Source organism: Erpetoichthys calabaricus, chromosome 7 (genome assembly GCF_900747795.2).
Source record: "Erpetoichthys calabaricus chromosome 7, fErpCal1.3, whole genome shotgun sequence".
Taxonomy (NCBI): domain Eukaryota; kingdom Metazoa; phylum Chordata; class Cladistia; order Polypteriformes; family Polypteridae; genus Erpetoichthys; species Erpetoichthys calabaricus.
In genome coordinates, this window is record NC_041400.2 from 12,765,667 (window position 1) to 12,792,661 (window position 26,995).

A 26,995-nucleotide genomic window follows, 5' to 3' on the forward strand; every position below is an offset into this window, starting at 1 on the left:
ACAAAGTAATGAACAAGACAAAATCCTGGACAATTTTTGGAATTTTGTGCTGTTTTAAGACTCCTTTTAAGCCAAAAGGCAAAAATGGGAATGTGATTGGGTGTTGGAGAAAGTGAATGTAAATGGGATGGAACTTGGTCTGGAGCATCCATGAGTGAGATGAAAATGACAGGAGCAGTCAGGAATGGGACTGAAGTACTGTGTAGACCTCTAATTCATATGCTGTTGCTTAGAAGATGCAGATGAAACCTTCGTTAAAGATGATGACACCTGAAAGCACAGCCCTTCACAAAATGAGACACACTTTGTGCAGAGAATTACTTATTCAAAGAAAGTGAGTGTTCTGCCATTTTACTGTTTATCAGGGTGTCGTACTGTTGGAAATGATTAGTTACCCTGACAGAAAGGGTTTATTTTGTTGTGAAGCAACATCAGTTTCATGTGCATCAATAGTGTGTGACATATGCAGATTTTTAGATCAGGTACTCTCACTTAGTAGGCCCTTGCGCATGAGTATTGAGTGTTTCCTTTTCATTATCATTTTTTACACAGTAATATTTAGTTACAGTAAATAGTGATAGAAATTAACTTTTCAAAATTGCATATAATCAGGAAAATATTTGGCAAATTGGGTCACCGGTGAACACAGCATATTTGCTGTAAAAATCGCTTTAACAGATTTTACTATTCAGGGGATGCATTTCCTTAATCCACACCAACAGGAACACCTCAGGTAAACGTGACCTATACATATATGACTTCACCAAGCAAAACTCTTTTGAACAAAGAAAGGTACAGGTTTGTTTTATCATTTCTCTTGCTAGTTAGGGTAATGAGGCAAAAGGTGTAGAAAGTTTCCATTGGCTAGTGTTTGATTTTTGGGTAAACTTGAAGGTTGTAGTTGGTGGTATTAGTGTGATTAGCTGTGCTGAAAAAGTGCTTCGTATGGCTTATGTTTTTTCACTTTTGTGGACCCAGATTCATTTTAATTGATAGTTTTCCAATAACTCTGGCATATAGAGTAGCAAATTTCCTCACCATAGAGCAATGTAAATATGTAAATGAAAATGGTATTTATTTTCAGTAACAAGAACATTCAAGTACACAGTGCTTGCTTGTTTATATTCTATACAGCTATGTGAACTTTTACAAGTGATCCAGAATTCTAACATATGGAAGTAACTAACTGGTGGTAAGAAAATGACAGATTGTTTTACAAAGAATTGTCTTTTCACTTTAGTCTGCTTGTGATCTCTTGTTACTTTATCAACAGCAGAAGTAGTATGCCTTTTAGTAGCCACCCAGCATAAAGCAAAGAGTTGATGCAGCCAGGCGAGGAGAGATGTGGATTTGATATGTTGTTGGCAAACAAGGGGGAAGGGGGAATGTGGAGTTTTGTTATCCTTCTGGACAGTTAGAGGCTGTAGAGTCTATCAAAGGCATGGCAGCACTTAAGCCACAGGCATTTGAAAGACCTCTAAATTTTGATTATCAACTACCTTGCTCACATGGAGTTTTTAATCTACTCCTGCCAGCAGTTAGTACTGTTCTGCTACAGTAATCCCTCGCTATATCGCGCTTCGCCTTTCGCGGCTTCACTCCATCGCGGATTTTCTATGTAAGCATATTTAAATATATATCGCGGATTTTTCGCTGCTTCGCGGGTTTCTGCGGACAATGGGTCTTTTAATTTCTGGTACATGCTTCCTCAGTTTGTTTGCCCGCCCAGTTGATTTCATACAAGGGACACTATTGGCAGATGGCTGAGAAGCTACCCAGCTTACTTTTCTCTTTCTCTTGCGCTGACTTTCTCTGATCCTGACGTAGGGGGATTGAGCAGGGGGGCTGTTCGCACACCTAGACGATACGGACGCTCGTCTAAAAATGCTGAAAGGTTATCTTCACATTGCTATCTTTTGTGCTGCACGGTGCTTCGCATACTTAAAAGCTCGAAGGGCACGTATTGATTTTTGCTTGCTTGTTTTTCTCTGTCTCTCTCTCTCTCTTTCTGTGCTCTTGACAGAGGGGGTGTGAGCTGCCGCCTTCAACAGCTTTGTGCCCGCGGTGCTTCGCATACTTAAAAGCCAAACAGCCCTATTGATTTTCCTCTGCCTTTATGACAGTCTCTGCTCCTGACTCCTTTGAAGAGGAAGATATGTTTGCATTCTTTTAATTGTGAGACGGAACTGTCATCTCTGTCTTGTCATGGAGCACAGTTTAAACTTTTGAAAAAGAGACAAATGTTTGTTTGCAGTGTTTGAATAACGTTCCTGTCTCTCTACAACCTCCTGTGTTTCTGTGCAAATCTGTGACCCAAGCACGACAATATAAAAATAACCATATAAACATATGGTTTCTACTTCGCGGATTTTCTTATTTCGCGGGTGGCTCTGGAACGCAACCCCCGCGATGGAGGAGGGATTACTGTATATAAAAAAGCACTATGTTCCTTGCATGTGATAGATATTTAAAAAAAAGGTTAGACTTATTTGTATAGAGCATATTATTTTCATCACTAATACAGTGTTGGGCAAATAGTCCGGATGCCTGGGACTAGTTTTAATTCCAAACAACCAAACTGCATACAGTGGAACCTCGGTTCACGACCATAATTCGTTCCAAAACTCTGGTCGTAAACTGAGTTGGTCGTGAACCGAAGCAATTTCTCCCATAGGATTGTATGTAAATACAATTAATCCGTTCCAGACCGTACAAACTGTATGTAAATATATATATTTTTTAGTTTTTAAGCACAAATATAGTTAATTATACCATAGAATGCACAGCGTAATGGTAAACTAAATGTAAAAACATTGAATAACACTGAGAAAACCTTGAACAACAGAGAAAACTAGCACTGCAATAGTTTGCGCTATAGTGCTAGGAACCGCTCGCTAAAAACACTTTTTTTAGTGAGTTTTAAGCACAGGGGCAAAAATGAACATTTGAAAAATCCGTAATTTAATAAACCACCAAGAAAAGTAACATTGCAACAATGCAGGCTACGGACCGATCACTGTAAATAGAACTGAAAACAAAAACTAGCCTTCTCTACCTTATGCGTCCCTTGCTCGCTCACTCTCACTCGCGCCTGTGTATGCGTGCGTCTCTCTTTTGCAAGCCTGGAGTGCCTGTGTGTGTGTCTCTCTAGCGCTCCTGTGTGTGTGCGCCTCTCTCTCGTGCCTGTGTGTGTGTGTGTGCGCGTGCGTCTCTCTTTTGCGAGCCTGGAGCGCCTGTGTGTGTTGTCACGCTTGGGTCATAGATTTGCACAGAGACACAGGAGGTTGTAGAAAAAAAGGAGCTTTATTCAAAGCACTGCAAACAAACATTTGTCTCTTTTCAACAGTTTAAACGTGCTCCATGACAAGTCAGAGATGACAGCTCCGCCTGGGGCAGAGAATGTCTGAGAAAGAAAGGAGTAGTAGCAAGTAACCAATTTAACAAACTGAAAGAATCCTGTGCAGGCTTTTTAAGAAAGCGGAGCACCGCGCGAGAGGCATATTACGCGACAGAGCCGGCCAGAAGGGAAAGGAGGAATATGAAGGTAGTCTGTCCATGTTTCTTAGGGGTTTTCCCAGGAGCGTCTGTATTCTCTGGGGGTGCGATCAGCTTTGCAGCTCACAGTGTGTCTCTCTAGAGCGCTCCTGTGTGTGTGTGTGTGTGTGTGTGCGCGCACGTGCTCCTGTGTATGTGCACGGCTCTCTCTGTCTCGTGCTGCCTGTGTGTGTGCCTCTGTCTCTCGCGCTGCCTCTGTGTGTGTGTGTGTGTGTGTGTGTGTGTGTGTGTGTGTGTGTCGCGCTGTCTCGCTCTCTCTCTTGCTCGCTGCACAGGAAATGCACAGGGAGACACTGAACATGAACAAACCGAAAGGGAACCTGGCTTGTTCGTATACCGAGTGTGTGGTCGTGAACCGAGGCAAAAGTTTGGCGAACTTTTTGGTCGTAAACCGAGATGTACGTGTACCGAGATGTTCGTGAACCGAGGTTCCACTGTACTCACAAAGCCTGGTAGACTACCAAATGTTTTAGATCTTTGATTTATGCAAATTTTCCTAATCAAAAGCAAAGTGACAAAAACAAATGACTTGGTTGTTCTTGTATGAACTTTGGTGTCGCTTTTAAAGATAGATGCTTCTATCGCACCAGATTGCTGTAACCACCATCTAACACCTGCTTTATACCTGACAGATCTGTGTTAGTTGTGAGAGCAGCACAGCAAAAATATTGTCAGACTCCGCCACAAGCGCCATTTTTTTGCCATATGCTTTGCACGGAATTTTTTTCCCCAACTACTTGATGATGCAAGCACAGTGCCTCGCACCCTAAATGTTGAATTTCGAGGGGAATCTTGTTACCTGGTTGCTTGGAATGTTGATTGAAGGACTTAATGTGATGCAACAGGTCATCATTTATTTTTGCATGTCTTCCTTGCGTTTTGAAGTGTATCTGTTTATCATGTACGCCACCCACTCATTTGAATATAATACTCCTCCTCTCTTTGCTGCTTTTCATTAATGGGTCTGCATGCACACACTGAATGAAAGGCAAGAAACAACTGTAGTGAAAAAGCATGCCGGTCCTTTGCAGGGCTCAGTTGCACAGCCAGGCAGAGTATGCTCTGTGCTGTTTTGAAAACAGAGACCTATGTCAATTTAGTTTTCATCTTCTTTATTAGCTATGGATATACTGAAATGGTGATGTTGAGTGATGCAGTACTATAAATCTTCGGGGTGGATGGTGTTCACTTTATAGCATATGAAATGACCAAACATATTTATAAAACACAAGAAAATGATCACATTTTAGTGAAGTGTACAGTTTTTCATATAAACGTGTTTTGCAATGCACTGTAATTTTAGAATAAGTAGCTATATAGCATATAATTTTTTTTTTTTTTTTTTTTGTAAGTAGTGAGTAATATGATGTTCACCAACACTGTTCATTGGAGTTTACCTGCTTGAATTAAAAAAAAAATAAAAATGTTGGTGCTCTAAAACATTTAAACAGCAGTTTATGTGTTTGTATGTATAAACATTATAAACACTGTCTCTCTGCCCCCCCCACTAGTAAGTTAGAGCTTATGTACGTTCATTAAAAGTTGGCAGTTTTTATTCCTTTGAAAAACGCTGATACAGCTTGTACATTGAGACGTTGAAATCTTGCTAAACGTGCTCTTTAGGTGCACTTTTATTCAGAGAGGTCCAAGTGAAATGCATTACCTGATCAGATCCCTTTAAAAAGTCTGTTGCTCAAAGTTAAGGTCACAAGATGACAAAGGTCACACTTGATTGGTTTTCTGTGCATTCCATAATGATTTGAATATCTGCAGAAGAAAGGGAGAGTGCTTTGGGTATAAGGCAGGCAGGCATGCATGTCATGTTCCAGAATTGCCAAACGCTATGGATTAAGCTACTCTGCTGAGTTCTGTCTGCAGGCAAGATCTGAGCAGACCGGCAAGACAAATGACCCTCTAAGATCTTGCCACCCTTGAGTGAACACACAACAGTAGGAGCAACATATTAGACTGGTCCATCTAATAGCCCTTTTGGGCCTTAACCTATAGAACACCTTTGGGATGCCTTGGATTTCAGCATCTACAAATATGAACTCTGCCTTTAAGTTTCTTGTGACTTTGATGGACCTTTCTGCAGCAATAAGATAAGGCCTCGCAACTGCAGAATCATAGGCTCATTTTGCTGTATGCGCCAGTAGTGGCCACAAGAGGCAGTTGCACAAGAGTCTAACATACTGCAAGATAACAGTTAATGATCACAACTGTTCATTTTTCAGTTATTTTTATTTTTGTACTTTTATGTATTTTCTTATTTTAGTTTTTATTATCGGCATTGAAGTTCCCCCCCCCCCCCCCTATATGTTTTTTTTTTCCTGTTTATAAAATTAGGTTTTTGCTTTTTTCTCAGGAAAGCACAAATTGGTATTTGACAGCCCCCCACCGGTTTCCTCTTTCAGTCTGTCATGTTACATCCATTTTTTTTTTATTCAAGTTTTGAATAATATCTTTATTAAAAAAAGTTTAAATCAGTATTTGAGTCAAATACGTTATCTTCCACAATATGCTCATCTCCTGTAGAGTTATGGAACAGATTATCTGAATATAGTACACATTGCTGTTAAATTCTATCTGTACATCCCTGAAAAGCTGGTGCCCACACAGAGGCTAGATTCAGCTTGTATTAGTATGTTGTATGTCCTACTTTTCTCCAAATAAGCAGTTATCTAGGGATTTCACTTCCATGAGCAGCTTGTCATCTCTTTGCTGTTTTGAAGTTTGCATTAGGGATGCAACAATAATCGCAAGTATCGAGTTATGCAAGCAACAGTTCAATCATATATCATCTTAAAAACAAGGGAGAAATAGAAGAAAAAAATCACAATCACACTCCTCGGTCATCTTGTATATCGCTTAAGCACTCAACCTCAGAAATCTTCAGCTGTTTATTGGCAAACACCACCAACCTTGATATATAGATATGATTGTAAGTTTGCAGTATGATTTCTGATGAAGTACATCTTTTTTCCTAGTTGTAAATATATATATGTGTGTGTGGTTTTTTTTTTTTTTTTTTAAATAAAACCTTACAACAATAGCTGGAAGGGTGCCATCAAGTAAATGCTGAATTTTTACTATTCATGTTTTAGAAATAAAAGTGGTGAAAGTTAAAGATACGTTTCACTGAAAAACATTTCAACTTTATGAGCTTCTTTTGAATGGCAATAGTTTATTTTATTCGCCTAAACTTGGTAGTTCCATAAACAGTACTTTGAGGAACTTTGACAAAACAGAAAATGATTTGCTTAATTTGTACTTTCTAATAAATGCCTCAGGCAATGTTTAATGTTAGACAAGGGAGAAATCATATCTTTTAAACATTCTTTTCATATTTGATTACATACAACCATAAAACCTTGACTGAGTTTGAAATGTTTTGTCTCTTTTGCTTTACTTTTCTTGCCATAGAATGTTTTATTTAATCATGCACAAATCTATTAGAATAATACAGTATGTTTCAAGTTCTTTCCATTCTGTTAAAAGGAAATTATTAACATTGAACTTTAAAGGATTTGTGTGTTTCTGTTTGTTAGCTTTTGTGCCTTTTAATTTATTAACAAAAACTGTTTCAATGTAAAATGCTGGAGTGCTATGTTTTTAACACCTGCTTTATACAGTTAATGGCAGACTTGTTTGCCACTCTCATTAAAGTAGTTGATTTCCCTAAGAAAAATTAAAGTATCATTTAACTGTGCTATAAGGTGTATACTGTTTTTTTTCACATTCCAGTGCTGTGCTAGTCATCAGCGATTTCATATTTATAATAGGGAATAGCTGTACTCTTAATTAAAACCCTGCTTTCTTTGTCTGACCTGCATCCCCAAGTTCATCCCATCCCAAGTTCAACAAGTTCATAGTAGTAGTTGAACTAAAGTCACACATACAAGCTGTCAGAGAGAAGATCGATACATTATCAATATCTCACAAACAAAATATTGTACTTTTTATACTTTTCATCCCTATTTATTCAGTTATCTGAATTAGATGATGTCAGGCACTGATGTATCATTACAATTTTCAGTCTTTTACCAGTGTATCAGTAGAACAGGTTTGGTTTGAAAACTCACTCCACTTGATTGATATACACAGTAATGCATTGAACATCAACAGTGTACTGTATGTGTTAAACAATTACCAGGGATTTGAAACTCTACACTCTATATTCATTGTCCCCGGGATTCACAAGGATACCTTTTATAGAAGATTAATAAAATTATTAATTTGTTTACCGTTTCAGTTTTCCTGTTTAAAATACCATATTCCATGATTTTTTTTTCCTATTCCCACTGTGTTCACAGTCTGCCAAGATGACCACTGCACAACAGGAGGTTTTCACTCGGTAACTAAGATCATAAGGATTTTAGCATTTAAATAGCTGCAGTAGTTGCTTAGCAGAGCTCTTACACTTTGAGTTTTCAGATAAACATTAATTTACCACTGTTTTTCCCCCCTATCATAGGGGGTTCAGACTTGTATGTCTCTATCTGTTGGCTTTCAGAGTTGCAGAGGTTTTTTGTCTTTCCTAGGCATATAGACTTGCATCTGTAAGTTACATCAACTTCAGAAAGTTTTGACAATAACTTCATTTCATCCTGTGCTTGTCCGTTTGACAGCACATTTTCACTTCAGAGTCAAAGGCAGGTCTTTGTCCAATAAAACATATTATTGTGGAATTAACTTATTATGCAGATGAGTCTTTCCAGGCTTCTTCGCTTGCTGTGTGTTTAGTTGTAGGTGTCAAAAAAATGGGGAATTCTTTCTACATAAAATAACATCCTTACACATTATTACGTTGCAGAATTTTTTTTTTTTTTTTTTTTTTTTTTTTTTTTTTTTTACATATGGCTATAATGAAAATAAATTTTGTCATGTTTTTAGTCACGCCCTCTCTGTATTACATGTTCCTTCCTGAACCTTTTAGCTTCAAACCAGCTATGTGACTTGTCTGCCTGCACATCTTGAGGTGTTTTAACGTTTGTACAGACAAACAGATTCAAAACTGAAACAGAAAGCTCAGGTTCTCTCCTTTACTCATACAATTGACTTCTTAATTATGCTGTTGTTTTTTTCTTTCTTGGTGAGAAGATGATTAAAAGTAAATTTTGTCTTTCATTATTTTATGTTTATGACCACCAAAGTAATGCAGTGAGTGGAACATATAATGAACTGTCCCTGTGCCATGGATGGTTTCTGCCTTGTGCTCAGTGCTGCTGGGCTGTAGGCTCGGTTTCCCTGTTGTGCTGAAGCAGCTCTGACAGTGCATAGAGTTCATTCTAATTCAGAGAAGTTATTCTAAGTTCATTATTAGCATTTGACTTGTTTTCAGCATGCAATCTCTTGCATTGCGTTTTCACCTTTTATCACATTGAGTAAGAAATATTATGTTCTGCTATGAATGGTCACGTTTATTTATGAACAGGTATTATTTTACTACTATTTAATTTTTTATTCAGGCAGCAAGAAGGGGCTTGAGTTGCCTTGAAAGTTTGCATATTGTAATCTTTTTAGTTAGCCAATAAAAGGTGTCATTTTGCTTGACTTTTCACTACATTCATAATGGCTAACACGGTACAACACCCTAGTACTACTACTATTTAAAACAAATAGTTCCTGCTAAAAACCTCCAGGGATTTTTTTAAAATTATTTTATAAAAAAGAATTGCTCTGTTTTTAATATGCAGATGTTTCAGGCAGTTTTATAACTTATTTGTGGTCTAATAGTTTAAATGTTTTCATTAGAAAAAATAATTTACCAATATTTCTATTGCTTTGCTTCCTTTACTACAGTCTACCATTTATGGACTGGAATTATTGAGACTTGTTTCATGAGAAAAAAAGAGGCATCTCCTCATTTTAGAAAGAGGAAGAAACTTCATGCCACCTTTCAGTGTGGTGGAACAGATTTCTAAAGACCATTACAGTTTTTGCAAATGGTGTTATCTGTTATTTAACTTGTTATATGCTAAATGAAAACATTTCATGAGAAAACATCATACATTTAACATCTTTATTTTTTTTATTTGTATATACTTTCTAAGAAAACTATTACTTAAACCCACTGCAGATTGGCACATTACAGTGGATTCAGAAAGTATTTAACTTTTCACATTTTGCTTTGTTGCAGCCTCGTATTGAAATCCGTTAAATTCATTTTCCCTCATATCAAGCAACACTGAATACCATCAAATGATAAAGAAATAACAGGATTTTAGAAACTTGTGTCAACATGACAATTAATAATTTTGCAAAAGTATTCAGACCCTTTGCCATGCCACTTGAAATATGGCTTAGGATCACTGGTAGTTTAGGTTAAATTCCTTTTACAAACTGGTTTGTGTGTGCGCACATTAGTGGGCGCTGTGATGGACTGATTCCCTGTCCAGGACTGTTTCTTGCCTTGTTCCCAGTGCTCCTGGGATTGGTCTTGGCCTATAGGATTATTTTCTATAACACATAAATTTAAATAAAAACACTCTTAATGAAAATCTGACTTTACTAAAATTTACAATGGAGTTATGAGTGTCCCGTAATATACTTAGGTGTGAACTAAAGGGTCTGCTGCCTGACGTTGGTCTTTCCCATGAAAGGCATCAGCAATATATTAAAGAAATCCCCATGGTGATGCAGGAAGAATTAATTGAATATGATATAGCTGATCTATACACTAGGGGACTTCATTAACTGGTTTAAAGGTTGTTTTTGTTAATTAAATTTTTTTTGCAGCAATTAGTCATATCCAGAAGTAACAGTAAAAATAGAATTTAGTGAAATGTGTTAATAGAATACATAAAAATAAATGTCTTGTAATAGCATTTTACAATGTATTGTAATTAAAAACCCCACATAGGCTTTTGAGGCTTAAATACTTTCATAGATGCCTGATCTAAACTCGAGTGATATAAAAATTGCTTTTTTTTTGTTACTGTTAGTTGTTGGTTGTGGATGGTTTATTTGTAATTTTAGTTCATATTTATTAAATATTTTTTAAAAAGTTCCCAATGTAGCTGTCAAATCTGTCAGAATTCAAAGCTACAATTGTTTACTGCAACACATCTTGATGGATAGCTGATTATTGTGGTGCTTCATCAATAAACTATAGTGTCAAAGAAATATTGAATCATTATAATCTTTAGATAATGCAGCCGTGAGGTTGTGTTTAGTGTGATTTTAAATGTAAAGTTCTTGTTTTATTCACTGTATAAATGGTCAACATAGCTGCACTTGGGGAACTTGTTTCTTCTTTCATGTATTCTAGATAAGCAATTTTTTTGTGTGTTTTAAAGTTTTTGCAGTTATGGAGATAATTTCATGTACAGATTCAAGCAGCAGGAGAAGTGAGTTGTCGTGGCAGAAGTCCAGCTGTGTGCCTTCTGTTTGTTTTTTAATAAGCTGTCCAGTTCACCTTTCAGACTAGTAAAAGAGATAAATATACAAGTTGAAGTAAACCTTTTTAAGTTAAATGTAAAATAGTAAATTACTTGGTAGTTGAAGATGTTCATCCCAAAATAAACATTCTGCCTGATTTCAAAAATTCACAAATGCTTTTTAATGGGAAGGATTTTAGATTTCTGGAATTTTTTTAATAAATTGTTTATTTTAATCCATCAATCCATCTACCTGCAAAGTGTATACTGTTCACTGCAGCCAAACTTAATGCTTTAGGACTTAGTCTGTATTAGGGATGAAAAGGGAAGGTTGGATTCTGTATTCAGTGTTTCAGAGTTAAACACCAGTTCCACTTTTCAAAGGTGCCCAGATGGCAGTAAAGTTTTACTTGTTGACAAATTATTTGCTTTCTCTGTTGTACTGCTTATTTCACAATGCATCACTAAGGAGGAAGAAGTTGACTTCTGTTAAACATTCATTTTAGTTTCACACAACAGGAAATGTTTTGTGTTTGCTTTATTTTCTTCAGTAAATACTTATAAGTATGTTTGTAGTATGCAAGTAGGGAGTGGGAAAATTGTGCTTGTTATTATGATGGATTAAGTGGGTAGAGAGGGTACACAGTGTCTGTTTAAAATCTTTAAAACTTAGAACTGTCCATTTTTCTTTTCTCCATTTGCAAGGTAGGTGGTTTTTGCAAGTTATCATAAATACAAGTGGGAGAATACTATCTGTCGTGGCCCTTTGTTTTCATAGCCCACCTGAACTTTATCACTTTGTTTAGTGCATGGATGTGGATTGTACCTGGGTTATGATTTGTGCTGTGATAGGGTGGATTGTTTGGAGGTTCTGCTTAGTGAGTACTTTCTCTACCTTCTGGTAGTGCACCAGTTATATTAATATGACAATTTACCAATCAACATTACTATTTTCAGGAAATGGGACATGAAAGTAGTAGTCTGATCACTTGCCACTTTGCAAAATTCTGTGGAAAGAATTTGTCAGTATACGCAGTCATCATGTTCAGCACTTACTTCCTGCAACAACTTAGTAGTGAGATACTGCAGTTTCCTGATTACACAATTTGCCAGTGTGTAAAGTCTTCCTCTAAAGGTTACTTCCTCATTTACTCATCCTCCTCTAATTTAAAATTTCTCATCCATTCACTAAGTTATTTTCTTAATGACTTGATCTTAATTAACTGCTGCATTGTTTCCAGTCAGTCCATGCAAGAATGTATTTTAACTTGAAATTCTCAATCCTTTCTTTCGATTTATTGGCAGCATTAAATTAAGTATCAGAGTGTGATAAAGAAAAACAAAAGCAATGCAGAATAAATAGCACAAGCAATGAGCAGCATTTTATTGCCAAAGCTGTGAAGACTACATGAGTTTATATAAACAAAGTGGAATCTGCACTAAAAGTCTGCTTATTTTAAATATAACTCATTCCAAAACATGAGATGTATATGTTAATTTAGATTTCCTTTTTCACAAAGAAAACCGTTAAAACATGTAAGAAAGCTGTTCACTTGCACTGCCGGTCAAAGGTTTTAGAACACCTCAGCTTTTTTCAGTTTTTATGGAAATGCACTCAATTTAAGGTCTTTGATTTATGAAATCAAGGCATAAAACAAATAAACAATGGCAAATAAAAAATAAGTCAAGGAGTCATTAAATGTACAAAATTTCATTAAAATTTTTTGATTCATCAAAGTAGCCACCTTTTACAGATATAGCAGCCAAACTGTGGTAACCGTTTTGTTTCAGAATTCCAGCCAACTGTGCCTCCAGCAAATGAACCCCAGACCACCATCACACATCCTCCTCCTTGTTTGACTTTGTCACACACTGAGGAACCATCCTTTCACCAACTCAACGTCATAACAAACACCCTGCGTGATGAACCAAAGGTTTCAAATTTTGATTCATTGGTCCATAAGACTTTCATCCAGTCGACAGTAGTTCACAGCCAGTATTTGGCCCCACTTTGTCCTTTAAGGATTGGCTTTCTTACTGCCACTCACTCTGTCAAACCTGCAGGACAAAGTCTCCTCTTCATGGTACAAACTGAGGCTTGCTTATTTTGACCTGCACTGTTAAGCTGTGCTTGAATCCGTTGTACTTTGAGGCACCAATCACACAAGCTTGTGACCCTGATAAACTTGTCTTGTGATTGGGTTTGATTTTGGGTCTTCAAGATCTCTTCCTATCAGAGTTTCTTACAGTCTCCAGTTGCTTCTGGATTGAGCAGGGCACCACTGTATTCACCGACACTTCGATTTTTACTTGCAATTTCTCTAAATAAAGGACCTGCACTTCTAAGGATAATAATGCTCATGTCTCATTTAATTTGTTAATTGCCATTTATCAGTGTAATTTACAACTTTCTATAGTGTAATATTGCCCAAGTAGTACTTCAAAGAGTGTTGTAGCGCAGACTGTTCCAACTCTGCTTTAACACAGACAGAGTGGTTTTTAAGTAATCAAGAGAAATTGGGACACGTGCAAAATGTTTGCTGCAACTTGCAAGGCTTAATTTACTTTAATTGCTGCAGACCATCTGTAGGTTTTGTGATATATCTATTATTCTATCTGAAGAAGGTTCATTTGTAATATTCTGAAGTTTCCTTTTCTTCAGTTTTTGCTAACCTCATCTTTGAACCTCTGGCAGTTTACTTCTTACCTTTTTACCATCTTAGGTCATTTTATTGCAATTTCAGCTGATTAAATTTGAAGAAAAACTGGACAACCTGAGGTGTTCTGAAACTTTTGACCAGTAGTGTATCTGCCCTTTTTATCAATGTCATTCTTAAGATCAGTTTTGTCATTGATTCTACTAATGAAATTACTTGGGAAAGCAAACATAAAATAGTTGTTTTAAAAAATGACCTCTCATGGATAAGTGCACTGTGTCGGTTTCCTTCACACTCTCTTAAAATTACTTTTAAACTACTATGTTCTACAGTTGATGTGATCGTTCATAACGGTTCACAACCATCTGTAACACAATCATGTGGCTATTTTATTAACATATCGTGAAGAAAATAAGAATAAAATATTAACTTTTAAGTCCTCTGGTTTGGGTTACATCAGAAGGCAAGGATAGGTAAAGTAAATATTACTGTAGGACATCTGAAATTTTAGTCCTTTCTGAATAGCTGTTGTCAGCAGGTTTTTTTTTATAGACTCATGTTCACATCCCAGTAAAGATTATGGAGTGTTTTACCTTCTGTAGAAAGACTGTCAAAGTAAGCCAACTTTAAATGCCAGTATACAGTAGTTCCATCATTTGAGCAATTCAAATGACAATAACATTACAGAGGTCCTCCAGTAATAGTTAACTTTACTCAGTTCCTGAAGTACAAGATAAAAAAAAGAACTGCTGGTACTCCCTGTTGTGCATCCCGAATGATGAGGTGATGGTGGAGTTATGACCAAGCTGCAGGGAGTTTGTGGGGTATTCCTTCAGAGGTCCCATATTGTGTTATGTACAATTTACTGTATATCAAGTAGTAGTTCAGTCATGGCCGAAATTATCGGCACCCCTGGAATTTTCCTTGAAAATGCACCATTTCTCCCAGAAAATTGTTGCAATTACAAATGTTTTGGTATACATGTTTATTTCCTTTATGTGCATTAGAACAACACAAAAAAAACAGAGAAAAAAACCCAAATGTGACATGTCACACAAAACTCAAAAACTGGGCTGGACAAAATTATTGGCACCCTCTACTTAATATTTGGAAAAAATAACTGAAATCAAGCGCTTCCTATAACCATCAACAATCTTGTTACACCTCTCATCTGGAATTTCTGACCACTCTTCTTTTGCAAACTGCTCAAGGTTTCTCAGATTTGAAGGGGGCCTTCTCCCAACAGCAATTTTGAGATCTCTTCCATCCAGGGAGATTAGCTACAGTGCCATGTGTTGTGAACTTCTTGATTATGTTGCGCACAGTGGACAAAGGAACATGAAGATCTCTGGAGATGGATTTGTAGCCTTGAGATTGTTGATATTTTTCCACAATTTTTGTTCTCAAGTCCTCAGACAGTTCTCTGCTCTTCTTTCTGTTCTCAATGCTTAGTGTGGCACACTCAGACACACAACAGAAAGGTTGAGTCAACTTTTCTCCATTTTAACTGGCTTCAGGTGTGATTGCTTTATTGCCAGCACCCGTTTCTTACCACAGGTGAGTTCAAACGAGCATCATATATATGCTTGAAATAAAACGATTTACCCACAATTTTGAAAAGGTGCCAATAATTTTGTCCGGCCCATTCTTGGAGTTCTGTGTGACATTATGTCAGATTTGGCTTTTTTTCTCTGTTTTTTTTTGTGTTGTTCCAATGCACATAAAGGAAATAAACATGTATATACAAAAGCATTTGTAATTGCAACAATTTTCTGGGAGAAATGGTGCATTTTCTGGGAAAATTCCAGGGGTGCCGATAATTTCGGCCATAACTGTATGTCCCCATTGGAGGTGCCAAAGAACATATATTTGTTATAATACATATAGGGTTGCTATTGCTGATGTGGTCTGAACTAATTGTATGTAATGATACACTGATAAGGCAAGAAAAGAAAATGCTGGTACAGAGTTCCTGTATGTACTGGCTAGTGCTGGGCGGTATACCGGTTAATACCAAAAAACGTTTTTTTTATTTTTGTTATGATATGGATTTTTCTTATACTGGAACACCGGTTTAAATAGTCTGAACAACATTCGGAACGTGGCGCAGCGGGAAACTGTTTAAGGGGGGGACCTTTTTCACTGCTACACCGCTAAACACGCATGCAACGGAGTACATGAGTTAGTGGAGGTATTGAGTGGTGAAAATGGACAGAGAACATTCCGAAACGGAAGCTGTAGCAGACGATAAAGTTGAACATGATGACACAGAAGAGCTTTTGACGAAAAAAGGGCCGTGCCTGTAGATACTTTGGTTTTTAAAGGTCTGATGTGGACCATTATGTTCAAATGTGTGAATACTGTTTCTATACTACTGGATAATACTGCAAGCCAAGTTGTACTTGTTTTATTTTTTTTTCAATACTGTGTAACGTATCTGGTTACTGTGTAATAGTGTAACGATGCCGGTCCCCTACAGACTCCCTCTTCCTACATGGGAGTCTGTTGAACCAACACTGTCGATAGTTATGACAGAGATGAGCTGAGAAATCTCATTGAAGCCAGAGGATGATGGAAAATGCTCAAGTGCTTTTGTTAAAAACAGTCAAAGTAAAACCAAAAGTGTCCGTTGTGCAGTGTTCAGAAAACTATAGTACCCAAATAAATAGCAAATCCATAAAGCCAGTGAAACGTGGGGATAAAATTCATAATAAATCCGTTAAAATGCAGTCTCTCTCCTCGCCTGATCGCAGCACACCACCTTCTGTCTCCACGGCTCACCCTTGCGTTGGATGCTTTCTGCCAACCCGTCTTGGCTGCTGCCACACTGCGCAGCCAGACCGTCCGAGGTCGGCACACCTCCTGTCTTCCTTTGCGCTCACTCAGTCGCTCCTCAGATCCATTGGGAGGTCTTACATTTCACTCACCCCACTCGACACACTTTGTCAGTGGGGTGAACCAGCCTCTAGATCGCCTCAGCCTGCACTCCCTCATGGAGCCCCAGCTCGTGCTTCCTTCTCCTTCCTGGTGTCTGGATTGTCTCCCATGACTGCCTTTTCCCTTCTTTTAACCTCCTTGTGTTCTATCTTGTCTTTTTTCCTTCCCCGTATCCTGCCGGCCCATAAATATACGATTCCCTGGGCTCAGCGCCTTATTCACACGCTGCAGTAAGCCGATGAAGCAATTGAGAATGATCAGGTGCGACTCGCCCCAATCACCTCAACGCCCTGCGGTCCTGCAGTTGGACATGGCGAACTGGATTTAAAAACTGACCTTTGGACCTTTTTTTTTTTTTTTTTAATAAATGCAAGTTGCAGTTTTATTATTTATGTATATAGCTTAGCTTGAAGCAAGGTCCATATTAATGCAATTTGCCTTAATGATGGTTTTGTTCGTAAAGATGTCATCACCAAGTTGCACTTGTTTTGTTTTGGTGAATACTGTGTAATGTACCTGGGCTTGAAGTTTTGAAGTAATAGTATTATTACTGGAAGTTGCATTATTGTTAATTGTTTATTAGTTTAAATATTATGCAGTTTAATGATGGTAAAATTGTTTAAAAAGTCACTTTAACATGTCAGTGGACAGAGATTGTTAACATTAACAGAAAGTGTAGTTGGTTTACGAAAAATATTTACCATTTGTTCCTTTTCTAAAAATACAACTTTTGACAAGCACCCCTGAATATTTTACTAAGTCTAAATGCCTCTTTGGATGGTTGACAATTTGTTGTCAAAATTTTAGTTTAAGTTGTTTGCATAATTTGTTCAATAAAAAGGTTCTATATTTTGACAGCAACTGTCATGCAATTTGATTCCTTCTCTTCATTAGTGCCTCATTAGTGCCCCCTCCTTAAAAACTATCACTTTATGGGGCCATGCAAACCTGTATTAATACTTGTGTGCACATTAAAATGTTTTTTGTACAATATACAATTCTCATGACAGTGGAATAGGTTATTCTTAGCCAGTCTACTGCAGTAATTGCAGTGGAAAATGTAGTTAACTTATGCATGGGAAAAAAATACTGTTGAATACCGTGAAACCGGTACAATTTTGAAAAATACCGTGATATAGAATTTTGGTCATACCGGCCATCACTAGTACTGGCACTTAATTTACCCCAACCGGTGTAAACCTAATCTAGTCCGAATATGTCATTAGGTTGAATATTTTTCTAAACTTCATAGAAAAATTAAACAATCTGAAGTGGATAACTTCTTTATTGGCACACAATGTGCACAAACTGCAATTTAAAAAAAATATCAATTTTCTTTGCTGCTAATTTAGGCTATGGCTTCCTGTAACACTGAACTATCACTAATTTGGAGCCTTGATACAAGATGATTATGAGGATTATGTTACAATGTACACATTACTTGGGATAGGTTCCTGGTATCACCAAGTCTAAATTACCTTTTGATGAAGACCTGGAAAAGTTTGCTTTTCAAAATCCAGAAGCAAATACATGTGCAGAAATTGCCATTTTGTGCAAACTCTTTTGAAGACCTAGTTCAGCTCACTAGCGCAGATGGTCCTAGACCAGATTTGACATACATAAAGTTATTTTTCAAGATGTGATATCCATTGGAGATTGCTTAATTTGTGTAAATAAACAGGGGGAGTTTTAATGCATATGCCTTTTCATTTGTTGTTTTGTAGTTGACATTGGCTTGAAGAATTAAGAGGCCATGGGGCATAGTAATTGACCATTGTATCTTAATTAAGCATATGATGTGTTAGGTATTATTTTGCAGCTTGTAGTTTATTGGCACTATAGCAATTTTAGGCACAAGTTTAAAAAAAAAAAAAAAAGAGAGAGAGAAAATTATTAGCACCCATGAGATAATGTTTACTTAAGGTCCAGTTTATTAGATATTTAGGAGTTGGAAAAAGTAGGTTTATAGTTCATATGGAAGCAGACATGCAGGTTTTGATTACTGCAATAGCTGTATTAACTCAATAGCTTTGTTAACTTCCAAAACTTAGGTACGATCTCGTAAATGCTGAAATTGCCGGCCTTGCATACAAGGCACAACTGTAAACCTACTTTTGCCTACCCTTATAGGGATCCATCCATGTTTCTTGCCTGCTTATCAAAGGCAGGGACATAGGCCTGTATGAAATATAAAAATGAATAAATCTCAACATATGTAAGATAATAAGTTACATTGAAAATGTACATATAAAGTTGCTAGCCTGTTAGCAATCATTTAAATGGTCTAAATGCATCTCCTTGTAGTTGTTAGAAATACTGTAGGGATCAGATTTCTTTGTTTTAGAGTGCATTTTTGCACACTAAAGTAGTAGAGTTTCTTATTTCACCTTTCATCTGTTTTATGCGCAAGATCCTCCACACCACATTGTTGCCTTATCTGCCAGCTCCAGAACCACACTTCTTGCTTTTCTACGTTTTTTTTTTTTTCTTTCTTATTCATTGCATAGTGCATATTAGGTAAAGCTAGGGTATGGGAAAATCTGCACAACAAAATCATTTTTGGTCGTACTTGAAGAATTAACTGTTGTGCATTCCCAGTTTTGGTGTCCAGTTATTGTCATTCTGATCAGTTTTATAAAGAATATCTTTGTAATGGTGATGTCTCATCAGTAAACCAGAAACGTACCTTTATAGTCAGTCAAAGGCAAAAAAAATAAATAAATAAACTGGAAGAATTTGCTAAAACCCAAATTCATTGCAAGTTGTTCTAAAATGCAAGGAAAGCTTCACAAATGATGCCACAATTACGATTGAGGGTGTGTTTTTTTCATTCTAACCCATACCACCACCTCCCTTCACCCCTTAAAAATATTTATTCTTAAATTTGAAGCTTTCAGTTTCCCACGGCTACTTAGTGATGCCAAGTGTACATTCTCTGATCTACTATTAGCATTCTTTGTAGTGCAGTGGGTGGTAGAATTGAGCCTTTCACAGTCGCCAAAATCTTGAGTGAAGCTTTCTGTTCATGTAAGCATAAAAACAAGGCATTGTTCAATGTCAGTATTTCAGATGCTTAGCACAGAGATAAAGTTTCTTTCCATTTAGTTTGAATGATCTTTGTTATCATTTAATGGAATAAAGCATGAGTATCAAAGTAAATAACTTGTATTGTAAAGGTGGAGATCTGTATTGTAAAGGTGGTGATATAGCAGTAAAGTTTTATTATCCAGTGACAAATTAATATTCAGTCAGTGTCTGTCGTATATTTATCTTTGTAGAGTCTTGTATGTTTATTTTAGTTGAGGTCGTGAAACTTTTCTTACAGTACTTTGAGGATTTAATCTAGAAATTAAATTAACACTCTGCTGTAAACTTTAAAATTAATATTAAGTGGCTTAAAAAGATAAATGGATGAATTTGTAAAAGGAAGTTTCATGCATTTTTTTTATATTGAACAGGCTAATCTAGGTATTCTTAAAAAAATCTAAATATTCACATCTTGTTTTCCCACTTCATGTATTACCTTTTAAAATAATTCTTTGGCAGCCAACCTCCATGCATATATTCATTTTTTAAAGATGTAGGCGGTATTTTCTTTTAATATTATGTTTTTATGCGACCCCCCTCACCAAATTGGCTGTTTTAAATGAGTAGTATTTCATCTAATTGTTCTTACTTTTTTCATCCAAGTCCACACACCTTAGAATAATTTTGAAAGAATTTGAAGAAAAATCATATTTAAGCCAGTAGTAGGTTTTAATTCAGTTCTCATATTTAAAAAATATATATAAGGTTGGAAATTCATATTTAATGCAGCTAACTGTTAAACTCTAAAACATCTTAAGTTTTACTGTTTTTACTTTTTTTTCTTGTGCGTGTTCCTCCCTTCACTCCCTACACCTTCTTTTTTTTTTCATTCCATTCTGTAGCCCTCTTTTATGTGATCTCGTAATTTGAATGAGGAGGAATTCTACTTTTTGTTGGCTGCTATTACTTGTCACATAAAAGAGACTAATTTGTCTGTTCCCATGTCTTATTTTCACCATGATATTTTTTGAATGAACCATGCCCCATGTTTACATCAATTTTTTTTTTGTTTTGTTTCTTTTGATTTCTGTACACAGCAATTGCTCTGAAATTTGGGGACTGAGTACACCAAATACGATAGATCAGTGGGATACAACAGGCCTTTACAGCTATCCTGACCAAACCAGGTGAATATACTAAACTATGTCACAAATAAACAAGATTAGTGTAACTTTTTCTGAGTATAAAATTGTTTCAGTTAGGGAAGTTAAAACATGAGTAACTGGGAACAGTCTTTAGAGCTGCAAAGGATCAAAAACATTGATATGCATATTATTCCTGAAAGAGAATAGTTTAACAAAATTGTTTTGGGCCATGACAGAGAGAACTTTCTCCCACATAAAGTAAGGAAGCATTTTTAGATGGCAGTTTTGCTGATACATTATTTAAAAACGTTTTTTTTTCTTTTTAGTGTGTACTGTCTTAAAATTTGTTCAGAATTGTACAGTAGATAGAATGTGTTCTTAAGTGCACAAAATACTGTGTAATTAGCAAGTAATTTAATTAGATGAATTCTGAATCTGATACCAAAAAGTGGGAGCCAGAAAAAGTGTAGACACTCAAAGATGCCCACATAAGGAATCATTGGTGGTGCCGTATTTTCATCAGAAGATGAGTGTTATTTTCTACATCCCCTTTTTATTGTACAGTCCTTCATATCCTCCACCTTTTTCAACAAGTTGTTGATTGGCTCTTAATTAATCACCTGAGAAATAAAGTTCAAAATACAGCAGTACAAGTGCAGATTGCTTGCAGTTCATCAGAAATAGAAGAATTTAGTTCATTCAAGTGTTCTGTAATATTAACCATTCAATACATATTGTCTAACACATACAATATTAGTACCGTATTAGTGTCGTATTGGTAAATATCTTGGAAAGCCAGAAGATCATGTTCTTCATTTTACAAATAAGCACATTATGGTAAATACATTTTTCAGTAACTATAAATTTTATCCAAATCAAAGGTGCTGTTAAACATATATGGACAGCCGTGTGAATGGTTGATAATGTAAATTGCACTTGCTTTGCGGCTATTTTAGGTACTCATGCCTTGATTATTTTCATCTTTTGTTTGACATTTTAGATCTCTAGATGGACGTTTGCAGGTTTCTCACCGTAAAGGTTTACCACATGTCATCTACTGTCGGTTATGGAGGTGGCCGGATCTGCACAGTCATCATGAATTACGAGCCATTGAGACTTGTGAATATGCTTTTAATCTTAAAAAGGACGAGGTGTGCGTTAATCCTTATCACTACCAGAGGGTGGAAACACCAGGTATGAATGTGTTCTTGTGTTTCTTTTTTTCTCTCTCTAAGTAAAAATAAAAAAAAATTAGTAAGCATTTTAGTCTTTTAAAGTTGCTTAATACATATTTCTGTTTATGTGCTAATTTAGCAAATATGAAAACCTTAAGACTGAAACATATCTCTGTTGCTTAACTAATTTGTAGTAAAACCCATTCCAAAGATTTAGTTGTTCTTTTGGCCAAAGTCTGTTCTGACATTTCAGATGTAAGCAGGACCAACTTCTGCCTTGCATTTTCTCTCTGCAATAAAATGTAAAACGTGTCAGACATTTATATGCCTTTCCCTTGTAGTTTTATGAAGAATTTAAAGTACCTAGAGAAAATGTAGCCTAGCTGGGAATGGAGAATATGGTGAACTGAAGAGCTGTTTTATTTTATAGCTTTCGCGTGAAACAGACTTAGTACTAAAACATACCGTTAGTATACCTCTAGTCCTCAGAAATACGTTTGTCATTTAAGGGCTCATAATGTGTTTATTGTTGTCCTGTAGATTTTTTTTTTTTTACTCCAACATTGTCATTTTTGTGAATTGCTTTCAGACAGTAAATCTACTCGCCAGCTTAATATCATAGTAGCATTGAGGAAATTAAAAGCTGAAAGATAATGTAGAAGTGGAGAGCACTGCAGATACTTTATTCTGCCCTCCCATGTGGCAGATCACTTTAGTTTTCATTGTGGAAGATCATATTGTCCTCGAAGAGATAGCCCAGCTGCTTTTTGTTTTCTGAAATCCTAATCGGAGAGGAAGAAGGGAGCTTCGAATTTAAGACAATTTAGGAACTTTGATTGCAGTTAAATTTTATAGTTCTGTATGAAATTTTTCCAAGCAACCAAATCAGGAGTATAAGCGAATATTCTTGCTATACATATTAAATCATTTTTAAGGTCTCTCATTATACTCATTGATTATAGAAATAGTTTGCTTTTCCAAACATTGCAAATATAGTAGGTTTTTCATTTTGTAAAGAAGAAATAAAAGAAAGGTTCATAATTTTTAATCAAAAAATGGATTGAGCAATATACCTGTTTTAAAAAGTTAAATATTACATTTTTTTGAATGTTAAAAAGTTTCAATTCCTAAAATGCAAAAAGGCTAGCCTCATTGCTTCATGAAAGTCAAATTACTTGTGAAAAAATATGCAAGGTCAAGAGACATAAAGCTTTTATTTTCATCTACACTTTAAATAAAAATATACAAGCTATAGTCTAGCTATGCAAGACTAGCATTAATTCACTTAATAAATGATAAAGACCAGCTGGCTTCTCTATCAAATCAAGCAATGTTTTGCCTTTTTGCAAAATGTTCCCAGCCATTGAGACTCTTCAGAGACAGAGTTTCCTTATGGAAATTGAAAAGATTGCAAAAATAAAGTGCATTTCCCATGAATAAAAAGGTACATATGGTATGTTTTGAGTTTAAACTAGGTGCCCACAAGTAGCATTAACTGTATAGTAATGTATGATGTTCAGAAAATTAAAAGGTGAAAATGCTTTCCATACTGAACACTGAAGAGTTAGAAATAGTATCTTTAGCTGTTGGCTTGCATTTAAGAATTTGTTTTTCAAAATACAGCTACTGTTCAGTGTTAGTTTTGAGTTTTGCTTATACATGCCGAAATATTTAATTTTGTCTTAATCCAGTTATTTATCAATGTTATTTATTATAAGTGAAACAACTTTCTGAGCAGTGTTTACTTAAATACATCTCTCATGTTAGTTACATTTTATTAGTCGCCTCCTGTTGTACTCTGTTCTGCACATTTTAGTTGTGTTTATATCCTATAGCAAGTAAAGCCTATTATGTTAAGCATGAATAGAAAGTGCTGGCAGCCATGTTAGATATCAAGCCTCTCATTCATACTGTGCCATTCCAGAATAGGTTACATAGGTTTTTTTCAACTGTGCATGGTGTGTATATTATATTATATTATATTATATTATATTATATTATATTATATTATATTATATTATATTATATTATATGTGTGTATATATAATATATATGTATATGTTTTCCTGATTTTTGTTTGCTGAATCAGATTTGGCCCTTGAATGGAAACTAAATTTCAGTTGTCTGTGTGAAGTATTTAACTTCTTTGAATGTTTAGTTTTTCAGACAGGCGACTACTGTTAATTTTTTAAATCAAAGATTATATTTTAAAAGTAAAATCACTAAATGTAACATTGTAGTGTTCAATAGATGAAACAGATACTTGCACTATTCATTGAATAAAATTAAAAGTGCATATTAATCCTGATGTCATAATATCTAATCCTGCTCCAGTTTTACCACCTGTTCTTGTGCCAAGACACACAGAAATTCTGACAGAGCTGCCTCCTCTGGATGACTATACCCATTCCATACCTGAAAACACTAATTTCCCTGCAGGAATTGAACCACCGAATAATTATATTCCAGGTAACTTTTTTTTTTTTTTTTTTGGTGTGTCTTCAACATGTACTTTTCCTTAGCAGTTGTTGTTAATTTACACTGCTTTCGATGTGGTATATTTCATTCTATTTTCTATTGGTACTCTTGTCAGGAACTTTCTTGAATATAAATCAGTTATTAGGGAAAGTTTATTGGAAGTAACTTCAGAATAAAAGATGCATACCGTATATCTTCCAATAGTAGCCCCGGCGTTTATTCAAAAAATTATTCGGACGGCCTGGCGTTTAAAAGAGACCAGCGGTTGTTGGAGACAGGCTATTATTCGACTCGTAGATGGAATGGTGATGGGTAAACGGGATTCATTTGGCAGTAAAATACGGTATGGTACCGTATTTACGGCCACAAAATGTAGGCAACAACACCGGATGAACATTTCAGGATTTAATGAAATTATCAGTACAGTATTATTAAAGCAGTACACGGTATTACCGTAAGCATGAAAAACAGGTACGGTAGATGTCTACTGAACTTTCTTGCCAGTGATTCCACCAGCACTGGCCTGCACCAGTCCGAATTTCGCACGAAAGCGCTCATCAGCCCGACAAGTCCCCTGCGGAACGTAAGGAAATGCAATAAGCTCCAAACTCACACATATACGTATACATTACGACATGAGATTGGATAAAATACAATAAAGTACAGTACTTACCATCTACTCGTCGTCTGTATCGGTAATGATTGCTTCGTTATTTACGAGTACTTCTTCATCTTCCTCTTCTTGTGATGGCAATACAGGTACTCCCATTACTTGTTGTCACGCAGTAATCAGTTTCGCACTCCCAGCATGGCATGGCTGGCTCTCCTTAAAGCAATGGATAAGATCGTCCTCCGGTCCATCGCATGCATTGATGATTCCACAATCCTTGATAAGAAAATCCTTCATTTCTGGGGTGATTTCTTGCCAAGCTGATATTATCCACGTTACTAACAAACGTAGTGCCGGCGCTTTCAAATTTCCGCCAGCTGTAAACTCCTTATCTTCTTCCCCTGCCATCCAATTGTCATACAACTCTCGAAGCTTGTCTTTCAGGGGCTTGTTCCAAACAACATCAGCAGGTTGGACGGACTTGGTGCAACCACCAGGGATAACTGCCGTTGACATTTTATATTTCTTCAGTTCTTGTTTCGTTTCCTCACTGATGTGACAGCGGTAAGCGTCCCAGACAAGAAGTCTCTTCCGGAAACAGAAAACATCGCAAACTTTCTGCAACCACATTATTGTTAATTCCTGATTCATCCATCCATTTTTTAAGGTTGCTACCACAGCTTCTTGGACATCCTGTAGTCTTGCCACTTCTCGCTTTGCGCCCCGAAATACAATAAACAGCTTCAATTTTGTGCCATCTGCTTTCGCTGTCAATGTGACAGTGAAATGAGATTTCTCGTGACCAGATGTTTTTATTGTAACACTCCTACTGCCACTTGGTTCGACTGTTGTAGAACAAGACATGTCGAACCAAGCAGATGTCTCGTCCATTCCAATGATTTCGCCGTCCTTAACTCCATCTGCAGTTCACTGATTGGCAACCCACATCATAAAAGAGACAAGCTTGTCAATAACTTGTTCTGGATCCTTCTGCGTCAGCGATGTCTTCCGACGGAGCGTTAAATGATGGCGTTTCATAAATTTGTCAAGCCAGCCAGCACTGGCTACGAAAGTTTTTTTTCCTTTTGAAGCATCATCAATCTCCGTATCAAAAATCCTTTTCGCTTTCGTGCGGATTATTTTCATGGAGACACATGCACCTTCCAGTCTTTGTTCAATAATCCATGTTAACACCAGTTCATCTAATTCTTCGCTCACTTTCCAGGCAATCATTTACTTCTGGCACCTTTTTCTGCCGCCGTTTTCTCAATATCAGTCATCTGCTTGCGCCATTCTCGGATACATTTTGGATCCAGCCCAAAATGTCGTGCAGCTTCTTCGCCTGAATGTTCTTTTGCGTATGTTACCGCACGGAGTTTGAATGGTAAATCAAATGACCGTTTCCTTCCCATTGCTCACACTACAAACACGGGCCCCAAGAACACAGTGACATGAACAGACACCCGCACGACCCTTCTGAAGGCAAAAGTGTCAGTGGAGGTAAAGGTTAACAGGTCACCGAGGAAGAGGGCGCAGAGTTTTTCACGTGATCATGGTCTGTCTGTCATGCTACAATACAGCCCCTACTTCCCTGGTCAAAGGAGAGGATTAACGTGTCGAAGATGGCATTTTCATGTTCTTTCCACCCCTTCCACCCACCTTTGCCCTCCCTGTGGGGTTGTGATTGACGTGGAGACGAAAGGGCAAAATGTACACAAAGAAATTTCGTTTTGACTTTCTCCCTTCCTCGATAGCATCCGACGACAAAACATTTTTGACACGAAAAGTTACTTACCGTATGATTCACTGCAGGAGGGCAGTAGCCCAGGTGGTACGAAAAGAGGATTAGCGTACGGAAAAGGCAGTGGGTCATTGGAGATCGGCGCTTAAACGAGACCGGCTACTATTGGAGACTGGCGTCTATTTGTCGCTACATCTCTTCAAACCTGGCTTTTATTGGAAACGGGCGTCAATAAGAGCTGGCCACTACTAGAAGATACACACGGTATAAAACGTTTACAAGATGATATGA

At 36.7% G+C, this 26,995-nt stretch overlaps 2 protein-coding genes across 3 annotated transcripts in view; both read left to right on the forward strand.

Moving 5' to 3' along the window:
- LOC127528794 (uncharacterized) overlaps positions 1 to 26,995 on the forward strand; it is a 254,061-nt gene that overhangs the window by 132,472 nt on the left and 94,594 nt on the right. The window lies entirely within an intron of this gene.
- Positions 1 to 26,995, forward strand: part of smad2 (SMAD family member 2) — a 102,384-nt gene that overhangs the window by 54,808 nt on the left and 20,581 nt on the right. Inside the window, exons 3-5 of one of the 2 annotated variants that reach the window (XM_028805021.2) lie at positions 20,653 to 20,742; positions 21,701 to 21,894; positions 24,210 to 24,344. In XM_028805021.2, the coding sequence (XP_028660854.1) occupies positions 20,653 to 20,742; positions 21,701 to 21,894; positions 24,210 to 24,344 (419 nt within the window). The remainder of the gene's footprint in view (positions 1 to 20,652; positions 20,743 to 21,700; positions 21,895 to 24,209; positions 24,345 to 26,995) is intronic. The other variant, XM_028805022.2, reaches the window with a different exon arrangement.